The sequence below is a fragment of the Stigmatopora nigra genome, chromosome 3 (assembly GCF_051989575.1).
Source record: "Stigmatopora nigra isolate UIUO_SnigA chromosome 3, RoL_Snig_1.1, whole genome shotgun sequence".
NCBI classification, from domain to species: Eukaryota; Metazoa; Chordata; class Actinopteri; order Syngnathiformes; family Syngnathidae; genus Stigmatopora; species Stigmatopora nigra.
The window spans coordinates 18654196-18669811 of record NC_135510.1 but is presented as its reverse complement, the minus strand read 5'-3'; the positions used below and the strand labels follow the sequence as shown (position 1 = coordinate 18669811).

The 15616-nt window shown below is 42.0% G+C and overlaps 1 protein-coding gene across 1 annotated transcript; it reads right to left on the bottom strand.

Annotated features, from left to right (window-relative positions):
- Positions 1–473: 473 nt before the first annotated feature.
- itgb6 (integrin, beta 6) lies at positions 474–9877 on the bottom strand. Its single transcript, XM_077713858.1, has 16 exons — positions 9693–9877; positions 8726–8912; positions 7808–7887; positions 7547–7745; positions 6812–7058; positions 6238–6403; positions 5578–5739; positions 5416–5511; positions 5166–5255; positions 4454–4588; positions 3494–3911; positions 2638–2860; positions 2398–2495; positions 2132–2248; positions 1359–1525; positions 474–898 (listed from the first exon to the last, which is right to left on the bottom strand). Exons 2-16 carry the CDS (start codon positions 8778–8780, stop codon positions 800–802), a joined length of 2352 nt encoding a protein of 783 aa, XP_077569984.1. The 5' UTR covers positions 8781–8912; positions 9693–9877; the 3' UTR covers positions 474–799.
- Between the last annotated feature and the right edge of the window lie 5739 nt (positions 9878–15616).

Here is a 15616-nt window from a genome sequence, read left to right as displayed (position 1 = left end):
TTATTTTTTTAAATCAATTTTTCATTTTTTTTGTTCAAAACTTATTTCATAAAATCTAAAAATATATAAAAAGCTAAAATAAACAGTTTTAGATCTATAAAAAAACTGAATATACAGGGTTTTTAATCCAGTTCTTTTAATCCATTTATTAAAAAAAAATCTAGATAGTCGATGCAAAATGGTCCGGTTTTTTTAAATATATTTTTAGATATTTCTAAATAATTTTTGAACCAAAAACATGACATTTACTATCACACAATCCACAATAGTAACATTTTGCTAAGTGTGTATGTGCTAATGTGTTTCAACTAGGGGAGAATACTCACTGCCATCCCTTCCAGTCAAAGCGAATTGGACATGTTGCAACCTGAAAGACAGCAAAAAATCCCATGAGTGGCCTATAGACGGTTAAACAAAAAAAAAAAAAAAAAAATACAAAAAAAAATCAAAAAATAAATAAAAATTAACAAAAGTTTCACACTATTCCATTTTATTTGAATTTCTAAAGGCTCAGCCTTATTGGACAATTCAAGAAAAACACACTTCACATTTCCGTTCTCGGAAGGTCAACAAATATTTTTTTTCAGTAGTCAAGCACGCCATTTTTTTTTGCTTGTACGTTGCGTATTGGACAACGTACGATCCAGTCATCTCCGTTGGCGAGGGTGCCGCCTCCATCTCCGAAACCAGTTTCTAACAGTAGTACAAAAACATGTCACAAAAATCATTGGCTTCACGTTAGCTAGCGCTAACAATTAGCACGTGGCAAAGTGCGCTCAAACGCCGGCTTGGCGAATCATCAATAACAATCCATGGTAATCATCTTTTCCCGCTCCGTGGTCTTGTAGGTCACGTTTTTAAAGGTAGATGTTGAGCTTTTGAACAGCGGGTTGGTTCCCTGAGAAGACATACCAAAAATATTCCCAACAGATTTAAATAAAAAATGGAAAACGTTCCGTGAAATGAGCAAAAAGTCATGAAATTGAACATTATTGTGAGGTGAGGAGTTTCATTAAGACAAAAATATCTTTTAGGAATCGTGGGATTATTCCATGTTGGGTTTGCATTAAATTCCTGATACTAGCAAGGGTCGCAGGGGGTGCTGGAGTCTATCCCAGCTAATTACAGGCACCCTGACTAGAAAAAAGGGCAACATGCATTTAAGATAGAGGAAATTTAGCATATAATTAGCTTAGCATTCATGTTTTGGGGATGTGGGAGAAAAGCCTACCCAGAGAAAATCCACACAAGCCCGGATCTGGGTTCAAACCCTTGATCTTAGATCTCATTTTCAGTCAAAGATTCCAAACGAAATCTCCCACATAAAAGCAAACTTTAAGAGTTTTGAAGAATCTCACCGACTGCCACTTAGCCTTGGCCCTTTCAGCCTCGAACTTGGCCACCTCTTTGCGGTCGTGAACCGACACCAGCACTTTCCAGACGGCCAGCAGGATCAGTCCGATGCAGACGATGGACAGGGACACCCCCAGGACAATCAGAAGGACGTCGGGTGGCTCGGGACATCCTAAATGGACACGCCAGACCAACATTAAACATCTCTGGTACTCATTCTCATTTTTACCTAGATCTACAATGTCTTATGTGTCTGTGCATTTAGCATATATTAGCTTAGCATGCATATTTTTGAAAGTCCCTGAAGAAAACTCAAAGAAGCCCATAGAGAACATACTAACTCTAAACAGAAAAGCCTGGACCTGGAATCGAACCACAACCCCAGAACTGCGAGGCCAACGCGCTGAACCACTACACCACCGTGCCACCACATAATAAAATGACATAAAAATCCTGACAAACCACCATTTTTTTATGCTTTGCCAATTACAGGTCACAAGGAGAACCAATCATAACTAGGGGTAACTTAGCATACAATTAGCTTAGCATTAGCATGCATGTTTTTGGAGAGCTTGTGGAGAGCAGAGTACCCAGAGAAAACCCACACAATCCCAGGAAGAACATACTAACTGGACAGAGGAATCCCTAGACTTGGAATCGAACCCTTGGTGACAGAACTACGAGGCAGACGTACCAACCACTCAACCACCGTGCCACCATATATAATAAAAATGAAATAAAAATCCTGGCGAACACCGACATTTGCGACCCGGCTTACCGTAAAGGCGAGGATCGTAAACGGTGAGGGCGGCGTCCCCCCCGAGGACGCTGAAGGAGATCCAGCACTGGTTTTCCGACATCAGCGCGCATTGCATAAAGGCGCTCTTGTCTACTTCTGAAAAGAAATTGGAACACGTACCAATCGTCAATTGTGTATCATCTTCCCTCTGTGGGAACGTAAAAGGATCTTCTGGCCTTTGTGATTTCCATATCAAAGACCACAGGATATTTGTGAGTGGAGTTAATACTTTCGGATGCATTTACCTGCTGTTGTGTTGATGTGAATCTTAGGGAGGCTGCAGTTCCGCTCACATAGGAGCTCGGCATCCTGGTTGGCGTGGAGATGGCACTCCACGCAAGTCCTGTAGCAAAACACGCATGTTAGTATATGTTGTCAAACCCTGCGGTCGCTAGCAAAAAGTTCAACGCAAAAAAGTTGGTCAGGACCATAGAAAGCCAACTAAGGTTTTGTCCCGAATATAAGACGATGTTTTTTTGACTTGCATGGCAACAGAGCAGGCGTCTCCACAGGTGGGGCACTTTTCGCACAAGTTCCCGGACGAGCCCGCCACCAGGCAGACACACTGGCCGCAACGGCATTCGCCGCGACCGCTGCAGGGGATTCCATCTTGGGTGAGGCAGGCCTCGGTGCTGCCGCTGCAGTTGCAGTATTCGCCCGTCCAGCCGCTTTGGCAGCGGCACTCTCCGCAGTCGCACTCGCCGTGGCCTGGAAGGTTAATGGGTCGAGTTAGATGACAATTCGCCAAAATACCACAAGGTGTTGCGACCTGGAACTCAAACTTCTGACCTCTACCGGCGTATAGGACCTGATATTGAGAACTAGGATTCCTATCAGATTAATCATGAATATTTTTGTCACCAAAAAAAATACAATAATAAATCAAAAATGGACCTAAATTTACATTTATCTATTTAAGTAAACATGATTCATGTTAGACGGCCTGGTGGAGGGGTGGTTAGTATGTCTGGCTCTCAGTTCTGTGGTTCTGGGTTCAAATCCAGGTCAGTCTTCCTGTGTGGAGATTGCATGTTCTCGTGAATCTGTGTGGGTTTTCTCTGGGTACTCCAGTTTTCTCCCACATTCTAAAAACATGAATGGAAAGCTAATTGAAGGGAAAAAATAATAATAAATATGATACAAATAAATAAATCATAAATATAATAAAAATAAACATTTAATAGAAATACATTAATAATAAATATAAGAATAAAAATAAATAAATAATAAATATAAATAACTGACAAATATAATAGAAAAGAAATAACAAATAAAACCTAAAATTAAAAAAATATATTGTGAAAAAATACATATATTTTAATATTAAGGACCTCCACTGACCTGCACAGAGCTCCCCGCGGAAGCGGGCACACGAGAAGTTGTCACACTCGCAGTAACGCCCGTAGATGCGACCAAAGGGCGAGGGGTCGCACGCGCATTTCCCGCAGTAGCAGCGCCCTTGACCGCTGCACTCCTGGGTGGCGTTGTCGGGCGAGCAGTCGCCCGTCTGGGCGCCGTCCTCGTCGCATTCGCAGTCGGCTCCCGAGAAACCGGGCTGGCAGGCGCAGACGCCGCAATGAAAGGTCCCCCGTCCCCGGGCGCAGCGATCCGGCTCGGGTTGGGGTGACCGGGGACAGCGGCAGGAGCAGAGGGACTCCACGCGGATGTCCAAGGTGTCCTGGAGACCCACCGGCTTTAAGGAGAAACGGCGACTTCCGGACAGGCATTCGGGAAGCTCCACGGACACGTTGAAAAGGACCTATGGATGTACAGACGTTAGAGGTTTTGAGATCTGACTTCTGGACTAACCCTTCCCATTAGACCTGGGCGATAGATAGAATGGTCACAGCGATCATCGTCCAATCATTTTTGTCAATGGTCCCAATCCAATCCAATCAAATGGAATCTACAGGAATCTGATGGAGAAGAATCTGATGGAATCTGATGGAGTCGAATCGAACGGAGTCGAATCGAACGGAGTCGAATCGAACCGATTCGAATCGAACGGAGTCTAATCGAACCGAGTCGAATCGAACTGAGTCGAATCGAACTGAACCGAGTTGAACCAAATCAAACTGAATCGAACTGAGTCGAATCGAACTGAACCGAGTTGAACCAAATCAAACTGAATCTAACCGAGTCGAATCGAACTGAACCGAGTTGAACCGAATCCAATCTAAATTTTCGATAGATTTAAACTGAAATTACAAGTGAATCCAACTTTTAAAAAATAAAATAGGCAAATTTACAGTGTTTCTTTTTTGTGAGGCTGAAAATAGTCTGCTAATGAAGGCCACTAACCGTTTGTCCAGGTTTGACATGGGAACAACGCTTGAGGTCCGAGAGGACAGTGCCGTCAGGACAAACGGCGGCGTAGGACATGCGCAGCTCTCGCGTGTCTCCCACCACCTCCAATTCGATCTCTGACCGCAATTCCTGCCAAAGCAAAATTTTACAATTATTTTTTTAAAGGCAAAAAGACATTTTCCCATCTAAACTGTTTTTCCCATTTTAAATGGAAAAACAAATGAATGAAAATTTTAAATCTAATTATATCATTTTTACCTTTATTTGCAATGAGATCAAATCAGAAAATTCTGTGTAAAATGTTAAAAAATAGAAAACAACATTTGACTTAAAGCCCTCCTATTTTTCATTGTAAAATTAGAAACAATGAAATCTTTTTCATGCAGACAAGAATTGCCTTCATTTTTAAAGTGAGTTCAACATGTTTTTATGAAGAAACAATAATTAAGGACGAAAATATTGATTTAAAAAAATCCAATAATAAAAATACCATTCCCATGGAAAAAAGACAAAAAAAAAAAAAAAGAGTGGAAGGCACAAACACATCAAACAGTCGGCCGGGACAAGACCGGACTTGCGGGTGAACAAATTCCCGGGAAGTGCAAGGAAGCAAAAAAGGAGAGAGAATGAAAGACACTGTCCAAAAAAAAAGAAAGAAAAAATGGGAAAGATCTCACACAGCATTTTCCCGCGAACACTGACTCACTTTGTACGCCGTCAAAATCAGTTCCAGGATGTTGCGAGAATCCGTCGCCACGACGCCAACGGTGGCACCGGGGATGAGATTTGCATAATTCTGTCAAAAAACAAAAAAAAAATACATAAAGATTTGAACAAAAAAAAACAAAAATTCCGTGCAATGGCAAAGAGCTGGGACTAAAAAAAAATTACCATAACGTTCCATTACAGTACTTTCTATTTCATAACCTCTAATTGTATTAGGATGAATAACTTACTTCGTAATTGGCCTTCTGCTTTTCGGTGACGGCAAATATCAGCAAGATATTATTTTCCACGACTTTGTCGATCAACTGACCCAAGGTGGGATATTCCTGGAAAAGAAAATTCCAAAACGTGATGAAAAGAAGCCCAAGTGGAAAAGAAATGAACTTGAAAACCTGCAATGTGGACATGGAGTATTCGTTGTTGGCGTCCAAGTGGCAGCGTCCGTCGTTAGGGATGACGATGCCGGCCATTTTGCTGTCCATCCCGAAATGCGAGTCGGCGTCGCTGACAAACACCAGCAGGCGCATGGAATCGTTTCTCCAGCCGATTCTGTCCTGTCGGGAGGACAACGGGCTCAGATTGGCTGACGGAAACGGGAAAACTGAAAAGTGGGAACCGGGAAAGTGGGAACCGGGAAAGTGGGAACCGGGAAAGTGGGAACCGGGAAAGTGGGAACCGGGAAAGTGGGAACCGGGAAAGTGGGAACCGGGAAAGTGGGAACCGGGAAAGTGGGAACCGGGAAAGTGGGAACCGGGAAAGTGGGAACCGGGAAAGTGGGAACCGGGAAAGTGGGAACCGGGAAAGTGGGAACCGGGAAAGTGGGAACCGGGAAAGTGGGAACCGGGAAAGTGGGAACCGGGAAAGTGGGAACCGGGAAAGTGGGAACCGGGAAAGTGGGAACCGGGAAAGTGGGAACCGGGAAAGTGGGAACCGGGAAAGTGGGAACCGGGAAAGTGGGAACCGGGAAAGTGGGAACCGGGATAGTGGGAACCGGGAAAGTGCTTACGGGAAAAAGCTCAAGGGCTCCTGATCCATCCGATTGTCCGACTCACCCCGCAGACGGCCGCCTGCACCACTGCGTCGAAGCCGCACTCCGGCACGTCCACGTTGGCCGACACCCGCTGCGTGGAGACCATCTCGTTGAAGGCATCCGTGTCACTCGTCAAGGACAGGACGTGTTTGTAGCCAAACGTCGGCGAGCAGGTGGCGCCGGCGCTGCTGTAACCCGCCAAAAAGAGCAAAAACACAGGGTGGAACTTGGGGAAGTCACATGATTGGAGGGCCGTGGAACCAATTAGAGAATTTACTTCTAAAGTACTGCTGTACTTACGAAACTAATTCTGAGCGAGCACAAATGAGTTTTTTCATGTTTTTTATGCAAGGTATGGTTTATTTTTTTCTTAAATTTTATTCATAGACGTCAAAATAATTTTTTTTTCTGTTTGTATTTTCTCTATTTTGAAATAAATGACCATTTCGGCCGCATTATCTTGTGTAAAATCTCATTTGTGCGCGTATAAGCCTTTCCCTGGGTTCAGTCATCATTATTTTCGACAAATACGGCTTATATGTGAGAAAATATGGTCTGAGAGTGGAAGTTGTGCGGGAAAATGTCGACCATCTTACCTGCAAGGGTTGGCCAACTCCTCTTGGGTGATTTTAATGAAGGGCAGAATGGGTTTCTCCACAAAAGAACCAAAGCCCATGCGGAATTTACTGGTCAGGTTGGCCATCTCCTTGGACAGAGTGGAGCCCAAATCCTTGATGGTGTTCAGGTCGTCAATCATGGACGCCGACAGGTCCATCAGGTAGTAGAGGTCCACCGGGTAGTCTTCCGTGTGCTGGATTTTCACTTGAAAAGTGAGCTGACTGCCTGCCCGGAATTCAAAAAGCCGACAGGTTACACCAGATATTGGAAAACTACGGCCCGCGGGCTACATATGGCCCACTAGGCTTTTTAATCTGGCCTGCCGACGTTGTCCAAATAATGTTTTTTTCTACCCAAGATGGCGCCGTGACACGGAAGCCAGTGGCAGTAGCTGTGTCCACTTTTATTTGTTTTTGGTGTTTTACAGCCCCTCTATCTTTTTTAAATTGTATTTTAATATTTCTTAATACATTCCTTTGTACTTTATACTTTTGACTTTAAAGATGAGTGATAAGTTAATACTTTAGTCCTATTTTTCTGTTTATTTTTCATATGTACTGTTAACGGATGCACTTTTTTATATGTATCATATCTTGTGCTGACCCCGCCCATCTGTCAATTTTTTAAGTCAATATGGCCCCCGGGCCCAAAAGTTTGCCCACCCCTGGGTTACGCGGAGAATCGATAAAAGGGGGCGGGTTAAAACGACCTACCGGGTCGCAGTTCCAGCACCATTTTCTGGGGGGAAATCTGAGTCAGGTTGAGGTCGCCATTCCTCCTGCCGAGTGGTCGCTCCTCCAGGATTTGGCTCTTAGAAATGGGGAACTCCAACAAACTGGCGGCGCATCCCCGTTCCAGCAGGTGTTCGGGGGTGTCGCACCGTTGGCTCGCCGTAGTCCAGTCGGTGAAGTTCTGGAAAGAAGGGGGCGGAGCATGAGTGGGGGATTGGGTGAAATGTCTACGAGGGTGCCTACCTCTTGTGCGCACCAGGCGCAGTGTGGACTGAGTCGGAGGCAAGCATCGCAAGTGGCGGCGCTTTCGGGGGAACACGAACCTGCAAAGAATTTGGGTGAAAAATAAATAAATAAATAATAATAATAATAATAATAATAATCACTTTCTGACTGATGTGTAAAATGTATTCCATCACAAAAGAGGACAAAATGTCATGTAAAGTCAAGTCAAATTTGGCGTAGGGTCAAATTAGGTCAACATAAACCCCATCGAGAATGAGCCACAATATTCAATAAATTAGTTATTTTATACAACAGTTTGTCATGCTATGAAATATTTATTATTGGCATATTTTCACCGTAAATCTAGCCAAAATTAATGAGTTATAAAATTAAAGTTATTTTATACTAGTTTGTCATATGGTCTATAAGCATTCTATTATATTCCCATATTTTCAGAGCAAATCAAGCCAATATTTGACCAGAAATTCAATTTTTTTAAACCCCATCGAAAACAAGCTACAATATTAATAAGTAATAAAGTTAAATAGTTCTTTTATACTAGTTTCTCATACCAACTGTAAACAGTTTATTATATTGCCATATTTTCACAGTAAAACAAGTCAATATTTGACCAAAAATTAAATTTCTTTGAACCGAGCCACAATATGCGAGTTATAAAACAATTTTCCTATTTCTTTCTGTGTGGGAATCAGTAAAATAATCCCCAAACTAAAATAATAATCCCCCAAATGACAAAAAATCCCCCTCAATACCATTCTAAACTACTTTTTTACAAACCAAAACAATGGACAAGCTAACCGACAACCCACCATTGACAGCCACAAACGTCCATTTCAAGATCAAGGCCTTTCTCCACCGTTAAAAAAACGTATCGTCCGTCAACGGCGGCGGCGTGTTCACCTGGCGCCGACTCACCTTCGGCGGTGGCGATCCAGTAGCGAAGAAGCAGGCCCAATAGGAGAAGCCCCATTTAGCAAGTCCGGGACGCGACCTCACTCGCTCGCATGTTTACCCGTTGCCGCCAACGCCGTCGCCGCCAGCTTTATGGCGTCTTCCGCGCCACTCCGCCCGAGCAGGAGCGAAGGAGACGCTGCACTTTTACCTGGAGAGGAGGAGGGGAAATGGGGGGAAAGGGGCGGAGCAAAAGGAAAATGAGTCACGTCTCACCTGCTTGCCTGCCCGTCCGTCATATCCACTTCCACGGTGCCTAAACCTCTGAACTTTGACCTTTTTTAATGAGGACGCTTTAAAACGGAGGTCGCCGAGTGCGGTCGTCGAGGGCAAATGCTTATTTTTCAGTGCCATTGACGTCAGTAGACGTCCAACCCATTTTCAGCATAAACCCACAAACACACAGGAAATTTCCACCAAAACAATAGGAAATGACGGTAAATTTACCAAAAGTGACCTGTAAGCACCATAACATGAAAAGGAGCCGACACAAAATGGAGTCACCGACAAGGATATACGTCCAATTGACTGCAAATTCTAATTTTTAAATGTCATTGACGACACTAAACGTCCATTCCATTTACAACATAAACCCCACCAAGACACAGGAAAGAAATTCCCACCAAAACCAAGAGGAAATCACCCAAAATTTACCATAAGTGACCTGTAAGTACCGTAACATGAAAAGGAGCCGACACAAAATGGAGTCACTGACAAGGATACATGTCCAATTGACTGCAATTGGCTGCTAATGCTCATTTTTCATTGCCATTGACGACTCCAGACGTACAACCCATTTTCAACATAAACCCACTAACACGCAGGAAAGAAATTCCTACTAAAATAAATACAAAATGACCCCAAATTTACCAAAAGTGACCTGCAAGTACAGTAACATGAAAAGGAGCCGACACAAAATGGAGTCACTTACAGCGATAGATGTCCAATTGTTCAATTCATCTTCCATTTCCATGAAGTTCCCCTTTTAATGGACAAAAACCAAATTGTCGAGCCAACAGGAGATATCGTTAGCATAAACGTAGCCACCTAAATCCTAAATCCCTCATCTTGCCCCGGTCTTTCTTCTGGCTTCTCCAATACACCTGAATGAGATAAACATCATCTTTGGATCATTGGATTAAAGTGCGATAACAGAGGGGGGCGTGGATAACGCACCAATTAAGGGCCTAACGTGACCCAAGCAGGACACCCCTCTTTCAGAAAAAGTGGAAAAGTCTGTCGCGGGAAGATTTGCAATGGAGGGAAAAATGTTTACATTTGAAAATTGTTTACGCACCATTTGAAAATATGAACATATGTCACCCGCATTCCCAACGTAAAGCCATTCTTGTTGAAAAAAACGATTTCTACACCATAAAAGCGTTTAGCTATCCTTTTTTTATGTAGCTATCTTACAGTATGCAAAGCCTCGGTGGTGAACTTTGACAAAAGGCCGAGGAGCCACGCCATTTGTAAATAACGACTTTCTTGCCGCGTTGCTCGGGCACGTAGGAGGCCGTCGATGATTAACCACCAACGCAGACGACTTGAACGTGATTCATAGTCTGGTCGGGCTTTTTTAATTATTTTTTTTTCAAGTTGTGACTTCCTTTGAAAACAAATGTGAGGGAGTGGACGGAGGTGTTGAAGTCTTTGCACCTGCGGGGTTAAATATCAGCACTTATCCCTCTGTTGGGGACCAAGCCCCTCCCCTCTATCTGTGAGGGGGCGGGGCTTGGTTAATAAACTCACGCTAATCCATTTGAGAACAATGTTTTTTTGTGGTGAGCATATCGGATGCACTGTCTTAAAAAAGGTGTCAAATATAGGGCCCGCGGGCCAAAAAAGGCCCGGGAGGGCGGGGCTTATCCTAGTATGTCAGCTTTTTTGTAGATAATCGCATGCTTTTATTTTGACATTGACGTGTTGTCGGAGCGTTAATTTATAATTTTTTTGTCCAGATTGGAGGTGATTTGAAAAGGCAAATCATCAGAAAATGCTCAAAAACCTACAGGAAGTGACCCAAAATGCTGCAAAATATGCAGGAAGTGACCCAAAATGCTCCCAAATGTATGGAAGTGACCCAAAATACTCCAAAATGTACAGGAAGTGACCCAAAATGCTCCAAAATGTACAAGAAGTGACCCAAAATGCCCCAATATGTAACTTTTGGCTTCCATTAACCAAAATAATGCTCATTGCTTAAGCAACAATCTGATCAAATGATCCAAACACAAAGCATGGACAAATATTGTCATCTTTTTGATGTCCAGTCATATCCAAACGCTAAAAATCATTCATATTTTTGCGATGGCATTAGAAGAAATGTGTCCAATCTTATTCTAAATGAATCCTAGACGCTGGACAAAGACACACATTAAAAATAAATAAATAACCTCCATGGTTTTTTTTGGGCCTGTAGTGTGGCGACTCACCTTCAGGGACCTCCCTGGAAAACATGGCGCCCCACGCGGGTGCTTCGTCCTCTCGCTCATCCGCTGAAAAATGGCGAGCGGCGTTCATTCGGGGCGGTCGTCCAATCTCACTTCCACAGAAAAGCCATTGTGACGGCGCCCTTTATGAAGCGTGGGTGACCCCGCTGCCAACGCGGGTCAGCCACTCTCTCTCTGTATGTGTGTGTGTGTGTGTGTGTGTGTGTGTGTGTGTGTGTGTGTGTGTGTGTGTGTGTGTGTGTGTGTGTGTGTGTGTGTGTGTGTGTGTGTGTGAGATGACAATGAGTGACAGTAGCAACTGTTGCCGGGAGAGTTCCAATCTCTGCCCCAGCATGCGTTGATTCTGTATAAGGGGGCGGAGTTTAGGGGGGTCATACTCCATTTGGGTTGGTGGGCCACATTCATGCCAACTAGATCTCATGTGGGTCGGACCACTTGATTTCTAGCCCCTCCTAGTCAAAATGGATTCAGTCACAGGTGTCAAAGTGGCGGCCCGGGGGCCAAATCTGGTCCAACGCATCATTTTGTGCGGCCCTGGAAAGTCAATGATGAGTGCCGACTTTCTGTTTTAGGATGAAATTTAAATGAAGAGTACAGATTTATATTATATTTTCATGATTTTACCACTTTCAAATCAATAATTGTCATTTTTAATCAATTTTTGTTGTGTTTTTAGTTAAAAAATCATTTGGTAAAATTTAAAAATATATATAAAAAAGCTAATTATATCTAAAAGGGTCCGATGTATCTTAAATTTCCTGATTTTACCCCTTTTTAAACCAATAATTGCAATTTTTTAATCCATTTTTTCTGTTTTTTGTTCAAAAATTATTTTATTAAAATCTAAAAATATATATAAAAAAGCTAATTATATCTAAACATGAAGTGGGTGGGCTTCAAATAAACATTGTTTTAGATCTATAAAAATTTGAATATTCAAGGCTTTTAATCCAGTTCATTTAATCCATTTATAAAAAAAATTGACATTTCTCATCAAAAATCATTCATGATTATGACAATCCTATATGACTGTCATAAGAAATCAAAAACATTAATTAGCCCCGCCCAGTCTAAACAGATTGGACATCTACCCCCATCAATGGCCGCCCCGTAAAGGTTAAAAAAAATATTTTGACATCTGTCATGAGAATTCATGTTCATGACAGATGTCATTCCAGGATTATGACGGTCACATGACACTGTCAAATCAAAAAAACATGCCAATTGGCCCCTCCCACTCACAATAAATTAGACATCTACCATCTAATCACTCTGCCTGTCAATTTAAATAAAGTTTTCCAAACTCCCACCCTCATTTTAACCCTCAAAAGACACATTTGTGTCCCCTCAAATGGACATTTTCGAGGATTAAAGTGTATTTGTGAGCCTCTTCCAAAAATTTGCCACCATCCAAGAATACCCGCGTGTCCGGCACCCCGAAAAAAATGGCATTCCGCCGCTAATGTCATCAAGGCCGCGAACACGTGGAGCATGCCGAGGATCTCTCCGCTTTGAATTGGGCACAGCTGAAGGGACACATGGCCCATAATCCCTTGAGAAAAGCCAAGGTTAGATGAGGGGCACCCGCGTTTATAATCCGCCACATTCAAGTGGGGTACAATGACTAATTCGGCACCCTCCATGTCATTTGAGCAACTAATCCACTTTTTTAAAGAGAATCAAAGTCACATATTAATAACGAATATATTTACTCACCCCCACGTATAAGCCACACCCTTTAAAATGGCCTTAAAATAGTTTAATTGAACAATTTCTCGCGTATAAGCCGCCCCGATTCACCTTCATATTCATGGTTTTAATAGGGAGTACAAATGAAGGGATAATATTAAGAAAAATGTGATATTTTTGAGATGGTGTATAAATTAAAAGCACATTATTAGGGGTCAATATCATAAAGGAATTAATTTCTTATTTTTTGACTGCAGAACAAATTGCAGGACCATTTTAGATATAATATTTAGATTTTTTTTAAATAAATGGATTAAAACAACTGGATCAAAAGTCCTGAATATTCATTTTTTATAGTTCTAAAACAATGTTTATTATTTTAGCTTTTTTTTAAAAATATTTTTAGATTTTCCAAAATTATTTTTGTAACTAAAATAACAGAAAAATGGATTAAAAAGTGACAATTATTGATTTAAAAGGGAGAAAATCATGAAATATAATACACATCTATACTTTTCATTTGAATTTGATCCTAAAATAGAAAGTCAGCACTCGTTATTGACTTTCCCGGACCGCCCAAAATGATGTGGCGGGCCAGATTTGGCCCCCGGGCCACCACTTTGACACCTTGTTCATTGGTGGGTTTACTCATCATTTTGAAGGGGGGAACATGAGAAGAGTTTTCTTGTCCCTTTTGTCATTATCAAAAGGCAATTAATTAATCTTTCAGTCGAACGTTGGTGATCCCTTTTGACCGCCATTTGGTGCCTTTATGTCGCATGGATCAATTGCGTCTAAGTCGGAGCTTAACTTGGAGGGGATCCGGCCTAAGAGTCATAAATCTATCCGGGAAGAATATGTGCATGCCACAAATAGTGCGACAAGAAATGTTTGGGGCAACACACACACACACACACACACACACACACACTAAAAAGGAATCAAGCACTTTTGAATGGAGTGTCTCAGCAAGGGAAGAAACAGCGCCTTCCGGTGGTTAAAACACACATTGCGAGGTGAAAGGAGGTCAGAGAAAGACGATTCTTTTTATTCAGCACGTTTTTCAAAGGAGGGAGCAAAATGATTGAATGGGTTGAGGGTGACAGGGTCGACATTGGGGTTCAAAATGTACAAGAACCGCCCCTCCCCCCTTCGCGAATAAGTTATTTCACAAAGTGAAATGACTTTAAATATTGTGTACTTGAGTAGTACAACCTGACCTTGGAAGCTAGGACTTATTTTTTTATTTATTTTTGTTGACTTCATGCGTGGTGGTGAAAAGTTCCCCTTGAAAACAAACATTTGGCCGACAATTTCTATCAAAACCAGGTTGACCTGTTGTGACCTTTATAAACAAGAGAGGGACAGTGTGGAGTGGTGCGTTCAGGTTCAGCCAAAAAAATCGGAAAAAGGCATTTGTTTGATGAAAAAGGATGGGAGGAGCTAAAGTCAATTCATTTACTAAATCGGGTGTAAAATTTCATTTTTAAGCACAAGATTGCAAAATTATGCCACTTTTGAATTGAGGTCAAAGGTCAGAAACGTTATTTCACAATAGCTGATAACAGTGCTAATTTCAAAATGGAAAATTGCAAATTTATATGACATTAAAATCGAGGTCAAAGGTCAGAAACGTCATTTCAAAGGCTTTAAGGTTGGAAATAGCGTATTGCTTTGAATTTGGCTGCTTAGGCAGAATCAAGATTTTTTTTGGTGGGTTTTTGTTAGCAAAAATAATTTTGTTTGCTGATTAGCACTGAAATTTTAGGTTTATCTTAAGCTCAAATGGTCCCAAAAATTGCAGAGATTTTTTTGGATTTAACAAGAGCGTAACAGACCTCTGATAGACTGCCATTGGCGTCATAAAACGTCCAATTTTTTTACTTAAAATTGATCAATGGATTGGACGAACGGATTGGACGCTTGTCGCCGTCAACAAGCCTATTGGTTTTGACACCCGTGCTCCAGAAGTAGCATAAAAAATAAAAAAAATGTTACATTTGAGGGGAAAAAAAACCCAAGAAAAGACACCAAAAAAAGGACATTTTTTTCCCAAGCGCGGAATTGGGCGGAAAAAGACGTAACGTTTGAAGTCCGAGCTGCCAGCTCCCCGAGCGTGGCCTTTCCGTTCTGCTTCATCCACCCCGGTGCGGGAGAAAAAAAAGGGCTTTACCTGCAAACCCGACGACACCGGCGGACTCAGAACCATGAGGTAGATCACCGGTCAAACTGACCACGAGAGAGGAAAAGGGGGAACACAAAAGCCATAAAACGACAAACGGGATGTCAATTGATGGAAGCGGGAAAAAAAAACATGGAAAAGGGGAAAAATTGTGAATTTGTCACTATAATTGACCCCCTTAAAAAAAATTACAAACACGGAAATGGGAAAAAATGGTGAGTTTGTCATAGTGATTAACCCCGCCCCTTACAAAAAAAACGGAAAATGGAAAAAATGGTGAGTTTGTCACGATGATTGACCCCGCCCCCTTTATAAAAAAAAAATAAAATAAAAAAAACATGGAAAAGGGAAAAAATTGTGAGTTTGTCACAATGATTGACCCCGCCCCCTTTATAAAAAATGTAATAAAATAAACGGAAAAGGGAAAAATGGTGAGTTTGTCACGATGATTGACCCCACCCCTATAAAAAAAAATAAAAAACATGGAAAAGGGAAAAAAATGGTGAAGTTATCACCATGATTGACCCCACC

Excerpts from the sequence above, each read along its gene's own strand:
- itgb6 (XM_077713858.1), bottom strand. The coding sequence starts at position 8,780 with ATGGGGCTTCTCCTATTGGGCCTGCTTCTTCGCTACTGGATCGCCACC. Across the intron at positions 7,746-7,807 it reads GCGCCTGGTGCGCACAAGAG|AACTTCACCGACTGGACTAC; the intron begins GTAGGCACCCTC and ends CCTTCTTTCCAG. Across the intron at positions 1,526-2,131 it reads TTACGATCCTCGCCTTTACG|GATGTCCCGAGCCACCCGAC; the intron begins GTAAGCCGGGTC and ends GTGTCCATTTAG.